This window comes from Puntigrus tetrazona, chromosome 17 (genome assembly GCF_018831695.1).
Source record: "Puntigrus tetrazona isolate hp1 chromosome 17, ASM1883169v1, whole genome shotgun sequence".
NCBI classification, from domain to species: Eukaryota; Metazoa; Chordata; class Actinopteri; order Cypriniformes; family Cyprinidae; genus Puntigrus; species Puntigrus tetrazona.
The window spans coordinates 9,050,711-9,066,440 of NC_056715.1; the positions used below are offsets into that span (position 1 = coordinate 9,050,711).

Sequence of the window (15,730 nt, forward strand, 5' to 3'; positions counted from 1 at the left end):
AAATGAAGTTGTTAATATCACTTTATTTTAAATCTCCTGATCATCAGTAATGAATGACTGTTTCAGTGTTGATTGTTTCACTGCAGCGGTAATGTGGTCTGCAGGATTTACAGTCTGTTGATTCATCAGAACAGAGAAAGAAATCTCAAGACATGTCATGTAGGAGTGAATTTATATTCCATCGCTGCCTTTTCTGAAGCCACAGACCTCTGAAGCGTGTCATTTAAAGCTCCCTCTTGTTAACTACCTGTCATTCGAATGAAATATTGTTATGGTGTTCATGATACTCTGAAGACAAATGTGTTGTGTTAGTGTTGAGCCATAAATTAGTGTTTCTGTTCATGCGGCTCTGATGTTTGTGTCGTTTCACACAGGTGGGTTGTTATTACAAGCTTTGTCATAGATGTGTTTCCTGTTGGTTAGGGGGTTTGTGTGTGTTTGTTATTTTCCCTCAAAGGACAGCTTATTGCAATAACTATGTCAGTGTAACAAGCAGAATGTCTGATTTTCCCACCCAAAGTTAGGTAGACATCTGTTCTTATTTCTTTCAGATCTCATCTACATTATGACGTATGTAGTCTGTGCGGTGAGAGAGAGAAAGATAAGCTTCAAAGAGTGTGTAGACTAAACAAGCAGTCAACATCCTGGCTTATATTTAGAACATTGACAGACTGTGTCATGAGTATCGGCTATAATTATGTGCAACAGCAAGTTGTGGAAGTAAAAAAAAAAAAAAACTTATCTTCTCTATAGAGAAATATATGTACACTAACAGTCAGTAAGTCAAACAATAAGTTTGGCTTATTCCTAAAAGGCTGCATTTGCATGTATTTGGGGGGATACACTAAATCAGTAATATTGTTAAGTATTATGACAGTATCTATTTGAATATATTGTAAAATCTGTCTTATTCCAGCATGACAACACTTAATTTTCAGTAGCCATTACTCCAATCTTCACATGATGTGACATGATAGAAGTTTTCATAATATATGCTGATTTGGTGCTCAAGAAACATTTATTGTTAAACACTGAAAACAGTGTTCCTGCTTAATGTTTTTGTGGAAACAATATGTTCTGTGGAACCAGTGCTGTTGATACTGTGGGCAGTCACTTATTGTGTTGCTGTGTCACTTCAAATGTTTCAAACAGCTATCAGCAAAACAGATTTTCTTCTCGTCATGTTTGTCAGACTCGTGACTCGTGGTGTGTTCAATGTATCAAGTACTGTAATAGTGGAAGAACAGCTTGCGTGTCTGTGCCAGGATCTTATTGTCTGTGATAAATACAGTTGTGCGTCAGTCAGTCCGCCTCGTCTCTCGCTGACCCTGAAGGTCTCGCACACAGCAGCCTCATGAGAAACTCCTCTATTCCACAAAAATGACTTCACTGTTCCACTGACCCTCATCTGGAAACACAGTTGAGAGGAAAGCTCTGTGTGTGTGTGTGTGTGTGTGTGTGTGTGTGTGTGTGTGTGTGTGTGTGTGTGTGAGAGAAAGAGTGCGAGAAAGAGATAAAGGGTTTTTCTATCCTTCACTGTCACCGATAGCAGGGGGGTCGCTTATGTCTGTGCATGAATGTGCGTTTCCAGTTCGGATGTAAAAAGTGGGCCAACAGTGACTAGATGCCCCTCGACCGTATCACATGACTCTTGATTACATATCTGACTTTGACATACTGTACAGTGTAGCTTGCTAAAAGAGCGTGAGGAATTTTTATCCCAATATTTTCTGGTGGAGTACTTACTTTTCTGCAATAACACAAATCACATCAGTGCAAATGAACAAACAGACGAGATTATGGAAGCCATCGTGGTTGAATGTGATTGAGGTAAGTCAGCGCAGATGTGTTGGGTTGGTAAATTGTGAGGTGACAGTTTGCCCCTAGCTGGCACCACTGGTTGACCAGTTATGTCTAAATTAAAAACATGTTGGGGGAACATGTTTGTGCACAGTTGTTAAATGCAAATTAATGTAAACTTGCAGCTGATTGTATAAAAGGGCCGGGATTTAAATTGGCTAAATGATTGGACTAAATGAAGTGAAGTCAAGAGTATTTCACTGGAGATTTAGTTTTGGACATTTTGATTTTCAAACATCAATGGAAGAAATTAACTAAGACAAATAACATACATTTACAAAACAGACAGGGTGATTAGATTTTTCTGGCTGACTTTTAACAAATATGCTTTGACTATCTATTTTCATTTAGATAATGGTTATTCACCAAAATCTTGTTGTGGAAGCAACATTCAGAAACAAGCATTTAGATAAAACAGAAAATTATATCACTTCTGCAGACTGAGGCCCAAATATATTTGTCTTGGACCCATTTCTTTTAAGAAAATACAAATGTAGTTTATATACCATGCTTTCTCTCCATATCTATTTGAATTGCAATATTTTTGTGATGATATTGTCTCTTTTAATCGTCCTTTTGATCATCCCCGATCATCTCTATGAACTATTTATTTGAATGGAAAGAGCTGCGCAACAAATTTTGTGTTCCCTGAAAAATATGACATCATGTGTGGTTTTAACGACACAAGGATGAATAAATTTATAGCACAGTTGTAATTTTGGCTAAGCTATTGCTTTAGCTGTGAGGTCATTCTTGTGTTTGTGTGGGAGAACTCTCTCTGTGGCTAACTGTTGTCTCTCTGCTCCTGTAGGTTTGTAAGAGTTGGTGAAGGATCTTTTCCTGATCATCAGTGTGTGTGTGTGCGCCTCAGAAGAGTGTGTTCAACATGGACATGGAGGATTTCCCCCCTCCTCCACCTGACCGTAAGCAGCTCTGTCTTCTTGCAGCTCACACATACTGTGTTTACTTTGACAAGCAGATAAGTTTGTAAATGCAGATGGTGGTTAAACATTTCTGGCACAAATGAAACGGTTAATTTTTAAAGCGTTTAAAAGCAAGTTTTACTGACCGGTGTCATGGTCATGTTCACTCTTACTGTGTCGAATGCTCTGGAATATCATGCTTATGTGAGCCTGAAGGACAGGGAGAAGAATGAACAGTGTAAACACATTCCATGGCTCAGCCACTAAGGAGCGTGTGGGTTGAAGAGTGGAGGAACGCCAGAACGAATGCAGGGATGGTGAAAAAAGCAGTCCGAAAACAGAGGCTCAGTCTAGATGCAGAAAGAATGCCAGATGAGAGGGAAAGATTAGATTACCTGATTTAAAGTAGTGCTATAATTAGATGGTTCACCCAGAAATTACATTTCTGCTGACACTTATTCCATGTCGTTCCAAAACAGTCTTTGTGCATACCTCTTCAGAGATAGTATGCTAGTTGGTTCTTTGGCATCATTTTTATCGTGCGATAATCTACACACATTGGTGGAAGGAAGTTTGATTCCCGTTCATTTATAATAAATCAAATGGTTATGAATTAATGTATGAAAAAGGATGTAATGTATGGGCACTAGCGTTTTCAGATCAGTCAGACATTTATCGACAAAACTAAAATAAAAAGTTACCAAAAAAAGATGATATATGTATCACCTGGTGTGAAAAAATGTAAAGAATAGAAGAATAAAAATGTGATATACCAATATATGATGTGTACCAATGTTTCAGTATAGCAATCTGATATAACATTCCATTAAAGGTACATTTTTTTAGCCAGCAAATTCATTTTATGATTCTACACTGTCTGAAGATATGAGATCTTTGCTGAAAACAGCTAATCAAGGCTCAGCATGGTGAAGAATGAGACTCATTTGAGTTCATCCACTGGTGTTAAAGTTTAAACTAAAACTACACACTTTTCACATTATTTTAAAGCTCTTGCTGCATAAATATTCACCGTCAGTCATCTTTGCAAAGATATGGAAACTTCCTCGTGCTTTATCTCCCTCTTACTCCATTCATTAGCAAAGAGAGCTGATAAAGCCACTCTCTTTGTTCGTGCCTCAGTGATTTTCTTCAGACTAGTGGGGTTTTTTTCCTTCACACAGTTGAGCAAAAAAAGCTCATTTGAAGCCCCTCCACCTTACCTTAATTCTTAACCTCTTACATTTCCTCTGAAGGATTTTGGGACATGGCCATTGGAGCTCTGCATACCTGTTCTGCCCTGTACTCCTATACCAGGTGCTCAGTGTCACACTGTAATGAATGATACTTGAGGGTTAGAGGTCATAGCTTGACCTCAAGGTGCGGTTAAGCTTTGCTGCTGTTTTAGATTGCTGCTCAGATTATTCTTTTTTTTGTTTTGTTGTAAACTGTTCATTCACATTACTGAATGTCATTTGATGGGTTCATGCCGACTGTTATGTGTAGCTCTAAGGCATGTAGAAACGCCGCTCCTGCAAGCTCACAATGAATAAAGATCACATGCCGTCTGTCAACATGCAACAGTGGTAAACCAAACTAGTTTAAGATGGATTCACACTGTACAGTTGTTTTTTCCTTTTAAAATTGTTGCTTGTCAGATTGTATATGACCCCAGTGAGTTCTTGGTAGAACCAGTGTGGGATATTGTGTAGATTTCAACCATGTATTTAACACTTTATGTATGTTTAGATATTGTTTCCAAAGAAAAACTAAGTCTAACAGTAAGTACTGGGTACATGTAAGCATTACCAGTTTTATCCTATGATGTAAAAAATCTTTTATGTTCCCCAAAATTTGTGGCAACAAAATGAGACGTGTTCACCTGGCTTTAAATATCTTAAACTGAGAAATGCTTTACTTCTGGAAGTCAGCAGAGGAAATTGGTCTGTCAGGGATGTTTTTGGATTCTGCAGTCTGAAGTGGGAGGACAGCTTGTTTTCACTATGTTTGGAATTTCTGCTATTCCAGTGAGCAACCTTGTACCAGCACACCACGGTGGATTTATCCACTGTAAGAGATAACTCTTTTCGTCAGCGGAAACATGGTTTCCTGGGCATAGGTCCAGAGCCTTACAGTTTTACCACCTCTCTCATTATCCCTGTGAGAGGAAAAACAAACATTATTTAAGACTCCATGTAATGAATTTGAGTGGTTTAGAGATGTTGCTGTCCTCATATTTCGTCTTGTTTTGTAAATAAACTGTCTGTAAAACTCTGTAACTTGGCTTAATTACTGTAGTCTCGCATAATGGCCACTGTGTGCACTTCAGCCCCGTGAGGGAGGCAGTGATTGGACGGGGGGATCCAGAGCTGAATGGAGGAAAAGGACTCTCACATTACTCACATTTCTAAAGAGTGAGTCACTGGGTCAAGAGAATCCATGAACTGCCAAGTGTTTGCTTCATAATAGCCTCACACCGTCAGGGGCTCCCTCACTGTCTCTTCTCTTATTACTCAGTCGTCCGTTCTTGGATGACTTTCATCCATACTGTAAGGCTGCTATTCCATTTTGTTAATGTATGATTATTAATGACAGAATTAGACTCGGACAAAGCTTTCCTTAAAGGGACGGTTCACTCACAAATTTAAAATCTGCAGTTCATGCAGTTCTAAACTTTTATAAATGTGAATTTTGAATAATTTTTGTGGATTTTCATTTTTCTTGCATTAACTAACAATGAAGTGAAAGTTTTCAAGTCTAAAAAAGAACTAAATCTCCATGACAGTATCATCAGTAAAATGGTTTCATACAAGAGCAAAATAATAAGTCATTCCACAAAATTAGGTAATTCATGCAGGGTTAGTAAATGATAACTGAATTTTTATTTTGGGGTAAACTGTCCTTTTAAATGTACGCTGTAAAAAAAAAAAATTCTGTAAAATATATGGTTTAAAAAAAAACATAACATTTTATGTTTTATTTTTTAAAGTTAAATTTACAGTTAAATACTCTAATTTCATTAACTGATATAATGTTAATATACCAACCTATTAAAGTACTAAAATCAGTTTTGTACCTTTGAAATGATAAACACTGATAACCACCAAATGCAGGTGGTGATGAGAGTCACATGAACCCAAGGCCATCACAAGTGGCTCTTAAATATGAACCCATATGTCATTCACACAAGAACTAGAATTAACTGAAACAGAACAGAATTAAACTGAAATATGCAATAAACGCATAACACATTTCATAATGTTACATGTAACATACAACCCTAATAAACATAACTAATTAGAAGAAACAGTTATTTCAAAGCAGAAAAAAAAATCTAATTCGAACAAAGTTTTAAATGCAATTCAGGGAATTCTGACAATGTCAGCTAACGTTTTTTTCTGGTAAATCTTACAGGATCATTAACCATTTAATAGGTTTTTACCATAGCATTTTTACAGTCTTATTTTTTTTTTCTGTAAAATCACTGTCATTTTTTTATAGTGTAGCTTAAGCAGCCTGTTTTGCAACGGCGGACTGTGATGTACAAAACAAACCACATGAGTGAGGACACTTTGATCATTGTATTTGAATATTAGTTTTTTTTCTGTCTTTTGTTCTCTGGTCCCAGTAGACATGTTTCCTCTTTAGCACTTCAGCCTTGTGGAAAATAAGCAGTGTGCTTTTTTTGACCCGGTTTCCTTTCAGCCTGTGTGTGCTTCCTGTACCCCAGTTTTAGTGTTTGGTTTTGTTTCAATGTTTCCTTACACATTTGTGTCACATGTAACTAAAAGGCATTTTGAGAAAAGGGTTCTAAAACAGGACCTAAAATTAAAATTTGCTTTTAAAAATCTGAACACGTGTCTTTGCGAACCCTGGGTGGGCAGACAGGAAGACGGGAACAAAACCTCAACCACAAAGTGCACCATTCACAGACTATCAAGTGTTTCCAATTTATAGTTTGCAATACTCAACATCAGTAAAAACAAAGAAATGTTTGGCTGTTTCCATTGCAATCTCTTTCTCTCTCTTTAGTGTTGGATGACGAAGATGAAGGTGAGAAGTTTGAGTTTGACGACAGTGGTGATGAAGCCCCCGAGGCAGATCGGCCTCCCCCTGAACCTGAGGGAGTCTTCTTGCCTCCACCCTGCTCATCAGCAGCCGGGGACGCACCCGTAAATGGAACAAGTCCAAACCAAAAGAACTTGCTCACCGCAGAAGCTGATCTGCCCCCTCTGCCTCAGGACTGCCCCGCTAATAACAGCCCTTTGGCTCATGCACCCTTCCCACAGTGTGATTTGCCTCCTCCTCCTCCCCATAGAGCCCTGTCAGAATACAGGGGAACACCAGGACAGACACCTTCCTCCATCAGCAGAGGGCGCTACAGGAGGCGCTGTTGACAGCAAGCAGGACGGTCAGTTTACAGCAGATATTAAGATTAATAATTTTTTTTCAATGGAATTGATTTTATATATTAATATAACTCTCCAAAGATAGAAATTGCAAAATTCTGATTGTTTTATTGTATTGACTGCCCCTTCAAGGGGATGGTTGAAAATGAAAATTCTGTCATTACTTAGCCTAATGTTGTTTCATAACCGTAAGGCCTTTGTATATCTTTTGATGAATAGACAGCAACACAACTGACATGTGAAATATGAATGAATTGTGTACTTATATAATGTCTTTTAATGATTTTTAGTTCATAAAAAATATAAAACGCAGTCAATTTGGAAAAAAAATATTTCTTAAAAAAAAAAGGGGGTCTCTCACAGCAGGCTATTATTTTTGGGCATCCTTGCGTTGAAATCCCCTGCTCTACAGTACTTCACTGTTAGGGTTTATGGTGTCTACAATGAGTTATTAATGCCCCCACTACAAAAGATTTGTGTATAACAGACTGGAAACCAAATCTACAGCCATTTTGGTGGCAGCCCACTGCGTCCAATTGCTTTTTTAAATTCTTGCATGGTTTCTGAGGTTGCATCTGTCTCTTTCTCTCCTTCAATCTTTTCTCTTTCTCTCTAACTGTTAATGCATGTGACCTTCAGTTATTTTTATCAGGAATCCCTCCTGCATAAGATAATGTGAATTAACAAAGATTATTCACTAAATAATCTGTCTGTGTATTTTCCGATGGAAATGCAATTTCACTTTACAGCCTCAAACTTTCCTGATAAGTCACTGTACTTTCTGATCAATAGTGAACAGAGGTGCCGGTGTGGTTACCACCTCTGCGTCCAACTCCAAGCTCAAAGTCAGCCCCTACTCTGTGATTGACATCGCCCCTATCCAACAGCAGCTGCTGTCAGAGCAGAGCGGCCCTTCTTCCTCTCCCACAGCCAATGAGAGTGAAAGAGACATTCAGGATGTACCTATTAGCCCTGGGTTGCCCTCTGGGTATTCAGTGCCAGTGCCCTATGGTTATGCAACGCCCTCAAATGTGCCGGTGATCCCACCAACCTACACCACTCCAGTTATCATCCGACACTTCTCTATGGATGAAGATGGTAAAAAGAGAGATTATTCTCACTTGTTTCCATTTCATTTGTTCTCTCCATTGGTCTGGTTGGAGTAGGTTGTTCACCATCACCATACATATCATCTCTCTTTTAACTTTCTTTCCTCTCACCTCATTTCTCTTATGCTTCTCTTAATGTCTCCTCTTTTTCTGAAGTTTTGCCATGAGGAAGTTGGGGATAATTTTAGCTGTGGCTTGGCTGTGATGAAGTTTCCTGTTTTCTCTAAAGTATAACAGTAGCCTGAATGTTAACTACATTTTACATGAGTATTTTCAAATGTGTACACATTCATTATAATTAGTAGCTGCTAAAACCACTTTAAAACTGGCATCTCAATAAAGCAGTAGTATTATCAAAACTATTATATTTAGAAAAAATATATCATGCAGTGTACGTGCAAATCTAGTTTAGGTTTCTTCAAAGTATCCACCATTTGCTCTGAATTGTAAAATATATAGATTCATGTGCACACACTATATATAGATTTATTCATCATTATTTTTACATTTTTTTATTAGTAATAATACATTAGTAATAGTAGTACATAGGTATGCTCCATTTATAATTATTATTTCATACATTTAAAGTTGATCCTGTAGGTAGGTGTAAGGTTTTTACAGGTATCAGAAACATGCATGCAGGCAAGTTCATCTAGACCAGTATTGTAGGTAGAGAGAGGCTTGTTAAAACTTGCAGCAGACACACTCAGCACATTATTGACCCCTTGTGGTGTAATGGTGTTCGAGCTGTAAACCTGCACATTTGACTTGACTTGGTCTGAATTCACTTTTATGTTATTTTAAGAATTTTTTGAAGCATATTTGAATGTGTTTATCAGTGCTTTTCTGTTAATGCATCAATGGTTTTGCTGTGTCCTGTAGTGACTGTGGTGGGTGCAGGAAATACTCCAGTGGACAGGTGAGTTGAGACCGCACAGATTTACAGTACTTCTTTACTTCCTTTAGAGATGTTGGGTTGCGTATTGATGTCCATCTGTTGTTTTAAACATTTTGTATTATGAAGTACTTTTTCCTGCTATTTTGTGTTTGCATTCTCGTGTACAAAATAGTTTGGACTTCATGTTCTCGAAATATTGTTTGAATGCTGCAGTGCCAGCACAGATGGCATTGTGTGAGTATGTATATTAATTCCAAGTGGCATGCCTAGTGTGTTCAGTGAAGAGTGTCCAGTCATCAGAGAGGAAGATGCTCTTACTAAGTGGGTGTCAGACCCAGCAAACACGGCCTGGATGGATAGTAAGTTCTCAGTATTTTGCTGATAAAATGCTTAGATTTACATGTGAATGTATATATGAAGCCTTTCTTGCTTCGTTCAACTGTTTCCTGTTTCTGAAGAGAATCTCAGACATTTCCTTCCTTCTCGCTGAAGAAGTACTTAACCTCCTTCAGAGGATTCCTTAACACTTCTTTGGTTTGGTTGGACTTGAGAATTTGAGCCATGTGTGTTTGTTATTTTTCTTTTTATTTTAGGTCCCGATGAAGTGATTTATGATGACGTACCGAGAGAGAACTCTGGATCAACTACAGGTGTGTTCATCTAGTCTTTATTCTATGGTGTATTTCTTCATGTTTATTTACTGTTGGAAATGCATACCACATTGCACATTTGGTATCCCTTTTATTCTGCATGTGTTTTTTTAAAAACTGCGGTTATTAATAATATATTAGTCGATTGATCCAGAGTTGTTTTATAGACTTGATGTATCTATAAAGCAATTATTTTTCCACCCCTGTAGACCGGCTATGAAAATGTGAGACATATGAAAACTGAGAGTAAAATTTGCCTGCTCAGCAGTTAGACATGTGTCATGTGACTGACAGCTCTGCTATTACAGCTCATGAGGGATACAATGGGGGCTGTTTTTGAATAATGTCAAAACTGTGCATGTCAGACCCAGATGAGATGATCTATGATGATGTTGAGTTTGGGGAAGAGGGCTGCAGCAGCTCTCTGGACAATGGCTGGAGCTCCAGTGAGTTTGAGAGCTACGAGGAAGCCAGTGACACAGAGAATGGACATGGAGAGAACGGCCTCCCGGATGCCTTTGTCAGGGGCCGTGCACCCAGCAAGAAAACACATGTATGTATTCAAACTGCTACTGTCTATCTCATAATTTCATTTTTTTTCCTCTACTGTTTCTTTGGTTTGAACAGCAGAGATGCGGTGTGATAGAAGGTTAGAGGTGTGTGTGTGTGTGTGTGTGTGTGTGTGAGAGAGAGTGTAATGAGATCTGAAACTTGTACCATAGGTTTTCCACAGTAGCCCAAACTAATATGTAAAATGTGGAAAGACTTCAGTCTGCTTGTAATGGTTTTGGTTTTGTTTGTGTATATGTGTGTGTGTGTGTGTGTGTGTGTGTGTATGCAGTGATTTAATAGAAACGGTTTATTTGAGTGAATACTGTGTGTGTGTTTTTGTCTGGCCAAGGCATTTGTTTATTTCTGAACTGAATTTTGAAGTGAGGGATTTGTGGGAGTTTGTTTAAGTGTGTGTGTGTGTGTGTTTGAGAAAAAGGTTTAAGATTCGTTTGTGAGGAAGTGCTCAAAATGAAAAGTAATATTTCTGAATCATGTGGCATGCCATACTTTGTAACCAGCAATAATTTTGTCTCGTGCCTCACTATGCTTGCGCAATCTTTATGTAAAGTTATAAAATAAATAAGTGTGTTTTTAAGAATTATTTCAGAAATCGTTCGTTTTTGTTTTTTTTTCTCTTTGTACTATTGGTTATTTGCCATTACTGAAACAAAGTTAGTATAAATATTATGGAATTTTTTTTTTTTTTGGCGAATGCCATATAAACATTAGGCATATTACTGGAGTGAGATTCTGAACAGAATGAGGGAGTGAGGTAGTGGTGGCGGCTGTGTGCAGTAACTCGTTCTCTGCCCTCAGCTGTCTGAAGATCTGGCGCGTTTGAAAGAGCACTATGAGAGAAAGATGCGAGATCTCATGGCAAACACAGTGGGGACAGTAGAGCTACAGCAGCTCAAACACAAACATGAGCAAAAGGTAAAAGAACAAGAATGTGTATGTCAGACTGACTGACAGCTCTTCATCTCTGAAGGAGCTCTTTCTTCTCTGTGTTAGTCGTGCTGGTGGTGGGCTTTCTCTGTTTAACCCCCGGACCTCCGTCATCCCCACTAAACATCTGTTTGTGTCTCCAGATGTAGCTGTTGTCATCTGTGAAGAGTGAATGTTGTACACAGTTTTACCTCTCATTCATCCTCAGGCTTCGCATGTCATTCTGTGTTTGAAAACGTTGTTGGTATACAGTTTTGCCGTTCAGTGACTGCCACAGCAGGGCACAACATTTAATAAATATTGGTATAATAGGAATGCTTTTAGAAAAATAGTTTTTGTTCTGCAGATTTTTGCAGTTGCGGAGCTGCAGTTGCAGTCGCTGTTTCTCTTATTTATCCATCAGTCTTTGTTCTCTTATGCCTCATTTTACTCATCTGGTGTCCGTGTCGATCCATCATTGTGTTTGGATGCATGTTTTGTCGAGATCTTATGTTTTAGTTGGATTGTTACTCTCCATGATGTCTGTTTAAAATGATGTGAAATCTCAGGGGTGAATTCATTAAAGAGTTGGGATACGTTTATCTGCAGTATTCCTGAAGCTTACTTAACTAAAATGTATGGATTTCTTTATAGAGCTTTGGTGTACTGTTACTTGATTCACATAATCAAGTGACAGTAGAGTTAACACAGATTTTAGTGAATTCCCCCTTGTTCTTTGAAGTGAGTGTAGTTTAGAACGTGCCGCTGAGTGATGCTGCATGTGCTACAGATGCAGCGGCTCGTAAAAGCAGCCAAAGACGGGACTAAAGATGGTCTGCAGAAAACCAAAGCCGCGGTGAGAAAGGGACGATCTTTCATCCGCACCAGATCTCTCTGTCAAGGTGAGAGTGCAATAGTACATCCTCCAGGATAATTAATTCACAATTGATTGTCTCCTTCTGTTTAATTTATCCAATTCATCCTTATTTCTTTAGAGAAGAAACCCAGCTGCTTTGATGAAGAGTCCGATCTGTTCATCGAGGTGGAGTGTTTTAATGTGGACCCAGTGCTGGGACCTGCACCTGTTGGGCTCTCTCAACATCAGGTACTTTCTTATACAGCCTTTTTGTTTGTTTGTTTGTTTTACTTTTAGCCAACTTTATATACATTACTGTTAAAAAGGTTGGGGTCCGTTCTTTTTTACTAGCAAGCATGTATTATTTAAAAGTAAGTATTATTTAAAATATTGAATTATTAGTATAATAAATAGTAAAAATAAAATTATTTTTAGAGAATAAAATGATGTTATAGTTACTACTGTATTTTTGCTCATATGCATTCCTTGTTGAGAAAAACAGCCTTATTTTATTGATAAAAAATGAGGAGTAGTGAATTAAGTAATTTCATTAAAATAAAAGCATGTATTTTCTGAGTGTGATTTAAGTACCCCTGTATGTTGTTTTTGTATGTGCATGAACATGTAAACAGGTGATGAGGAGATGTATTCTGGAGATGATTCTAGAGAGTGAGAAGAATTATCTGGAAGCTCTGAAGAGAATTTTAGAGGTTTTTATTTAGTTGTTTTGTTTTTATTGCATTATGATGTAAAACCTTTATTTTAGTGTCTGCGCAGATTAATTATCCAATAATGTAAATTATTTTTACATGCTTTGCACATAACAGCAATTTGAGAAGCCACTGGCTGAGATTGAGCCTCGGTTACTGAGCGACCGCAAGCGCAAGGTGATGTTTTATCGGATTCGGGAGATCCTGCAGTGCCACGCTCTGTTCCAGATGGCACTGGCCAGCCGTGTGTCTGACTGGGATGAGCTGGAAATGATCGGAGATGTGTTTGTAGCCTCGGTGAGAGATCTGATTTTATGATTGAATTGATATTGAACATTTTGATGTGTGAACATTTATGACACTGGTCATCTCAAGGATTTAATTATTATTCTAATCAGAGTTTTATTACATTTCATGTCTTTTTTTTTTTTAAACTACAGTAAAAAAACCTCCATTAATATTGCACCTCTATGCCCAGTCTTACCTCCTTAACTTTGGTTTAGTCACACACCACACCCTCCATCTAGGTTTCTACATGTACAAACCTTCTCCACCCTTAACCACCTGGTGTGAGGTGTGTGGGTCTAAAATTTAGTTCACGAGGGAACAGCCTTGTTGAAAAAAGAAATGCTTCATGGTTTCCCCTGTTACATCTGTGCCATCGCCTCACTCTCTGTCTCTTCTGCAGTTTTCTAAGTCCATGGTGTTGGACGCTTACAGTGAATATGTGAATAACTTCAGCTTGGCGATGGGAGTGGTGCGGAAGGCATGTGCCGCTAAACCCTGTTTCCTTGACTTCCTCAAGGTGAGACATCTAAAAAGAGTCCAGAATATTCCTGTGGTGCAGTTTTACATGCCAACCAGTTGTGCACTGTTCTATTTCGCAATGCACAAACATAAGCTTCAGGCTTTGGTGATCTAAATCCCAAACATATGAACTGTAGTGTTTTTGTTCCTCAATTCATTCTTAAGCTTTACTTTTTGTTATGTCCATAGCATCGTCAAGAGACAAGTAAAGACCATCTGACCCTCTATGGACTGATGATGAAGCCTATTCAGCGGTTCCCACAGTTTATACTGCTGCTGCAAGTGCGTCTTTCTCTCTCTCACACACACAACACGCATTTGGGCCTGTTAGTATAAAACAACTTGCTCCAGTATATTACAAATCTTGAAAACATCTTGACATCTCCAGAAGATGGCGCCTCTTTCTTTCTGATCCTCATCACATCAACAGTCAGTCTGATGTAGAGTCACTTTCATGTAGTTCATGAACTCACACGAGGCATAACTGTTTTGCAGATGCTTAGATTTTTATTTATAAATTTTTTCTGTTGTCATAGTTTTCACCGGTTACCTTATACTTTTTAGGACATGCTAAAAAACACACCGGTGGGTCATCCTGACCGTCTTCCCCTTCAAATGGCCCTCACTGAACTGGAAACACTTGCAGAAAAATTAAACGAAAGGAAAAGAGAGGCAGATCAGCGCTGTGAGATCAGACACATCGCTAAGGCTGTGAATGAACATTACCTCAATAAGGTACTTCAGTCCCTCTGCTCCGAGGACCTGGTCTGAGATCCTGCCTTGTGATTGATGACCAAAAAATTGTATGAATGTATGTCTGTGTGGGTGTTTTGTCTAATTCGTTATTTGACGTTTGATAGTTTCACGTAGTGTGGTTAAACTCAGAGTGTGTCTGATTTAAGTCCTGCTGTCACTGATATGAAGTCAGCACTGAGCCAATCCTGTAAACAGAACCAGCTTGAATGCTCCACACCATCTGGGGCTCTGATATATTTTGCTAAACTTTTTGCACTCTTTGACTGCTTGCTCTTTTGTGTGGATGGATAGGTGTTGTCTTCGTTTAGTTTTTTTTCTTTCTCTAACGGGTAACACACATTTTACCTGTTTAACTTCTGTGGTTTGTTTTCGATAATAATATAATATTAGCAGTATTTGACAATGTTGTAGTAAATAGACATTGATGCTCCTAGCACTCAGACCTTTGTCTAAAATTGCTTTGGACGTGTGTGTGTGTGTGTGTGTCTGCTGGGTCTGCTGATGAATGACTGTGACAAACTACGACCCTTAAATTTTTAATTCCCAGCTCAGTCCTTTTTATTGCAGTTTTTGCTTCTCACTTCATTTATATCGCTCTCTCTGTCTTTCAGCTGCTTAGCAGCGGCAGCCGTTATCTGATTCGTTCTGATGACGTTGTGGAAACGGTTTATAATGATCGTGGGGAGATCATTAAGACGAAGGAAAGACGAGTCTTTCTTTTGAATGATGTACTCATGTGTGCCACCCCCAACCAACGGTAAGACCCGCTACACTTCTCTATTATCCGTAATAACTGTCAGTCTGAACTGTTTAGCACAACATCACTCCAAAAAACATTTTTCCATCTTTACAATAAAACCTTTTTCCTCCACATAACCTTCCCTCTCTCTGAATAATCTCTCCTTCAGCCCCTCTCAGGATGGTGTGAGTGTGGGAGCAGGAGGTGAAGGTGTTCCCTCGGGACAGCGCTTCCTGCTCAAGTGGAGCGTTCCTTTGAGTTTGGTTGAGGTCGTAGAGTTTGGCTCCAGCGAGGAGATGGGTGACTCCCGATTTCCCCCCTCGCACTCGGGAGATAAAGTCGTCATCAACGCTAAACCTAGTAAGTTCCTGCTATACAGACAAAAAAATATATATGCAAATACAGCTACACAGTAAGTTCTGAATCTTGGTGCTAGAACTTATTTTCATGTATTACTGGAGGTCAAGGTCAAATGGTGCTTCAGGTTCTGAGTTGACAACCCAAATTTTTCACGTTTAAACACCGGTTGGGCCATGAATT

The 15,730-nt window shown here is 38.6% G+C and overlaps 1 protein-coding gene across 1 annotated transcript in view; it reads left to right on the forward strand.

Annotated features, from left to right (window-relative positions):
* Positions 1 to 2,720: 2,720 nt before the first annotated feature.
* The window catches only part of arhgef10 (Rho guanine nucleotide exchange factor (GEF) 10), a 31,765-nt gene continuing 18,755 nt past the window's right edge, over positions 2,721 to 15,730 (forward strand). Inside the window, 18 exon segments of the mRNA XM_043262367.1 lie at positions 2,721 to 2,783; positions 6,813 to 7,089; positions 7,091 to 7,191; positions 7,982 to 8,287; positions 9,181 to 9,217; positions 9,467 to 9,555; positions 9,790 to 9,846; positions 10,212 to 10,399; positions 11,215 to 11,331; positions 12,113 to 12,224; positions 12,318 to 12,427; positions 12,811 to 12,888; positions 13,006 to 13,185; positions 13,577 to 13,693; positions 13,885 to 13,977; positions 14,260 to 14,430; positions 15,063 to 15,208; positions 15,360 to 15,550. Of these exon segments, the coding sequence (XP_043118302.1) occupies positions 2,747 to 2,783; positions 6,813 to 7,089; positions 7,091 to 7,191; positions 7,982 to 8,287; positions 9,181 to 9,217; positions 9,467 to 9,555; positions 9,790 to 9,846; positions 10,212 to 10,399; positions 11,215 to 11,331; positions 12,113 to 12,224; positions 12,318 to 12,427; positions 12,811 to 12,888; positions 13,006 to 13,185; positions 13,577 to 13,693; positions 13,885 to 13,977; positions 14,260 to 14,430; positions 15,063 to 15,208; positions 15,360 to 15,550 (2,407 nt within the window). The 5' untranslated portion in view covers positions 2,721 to 2,746.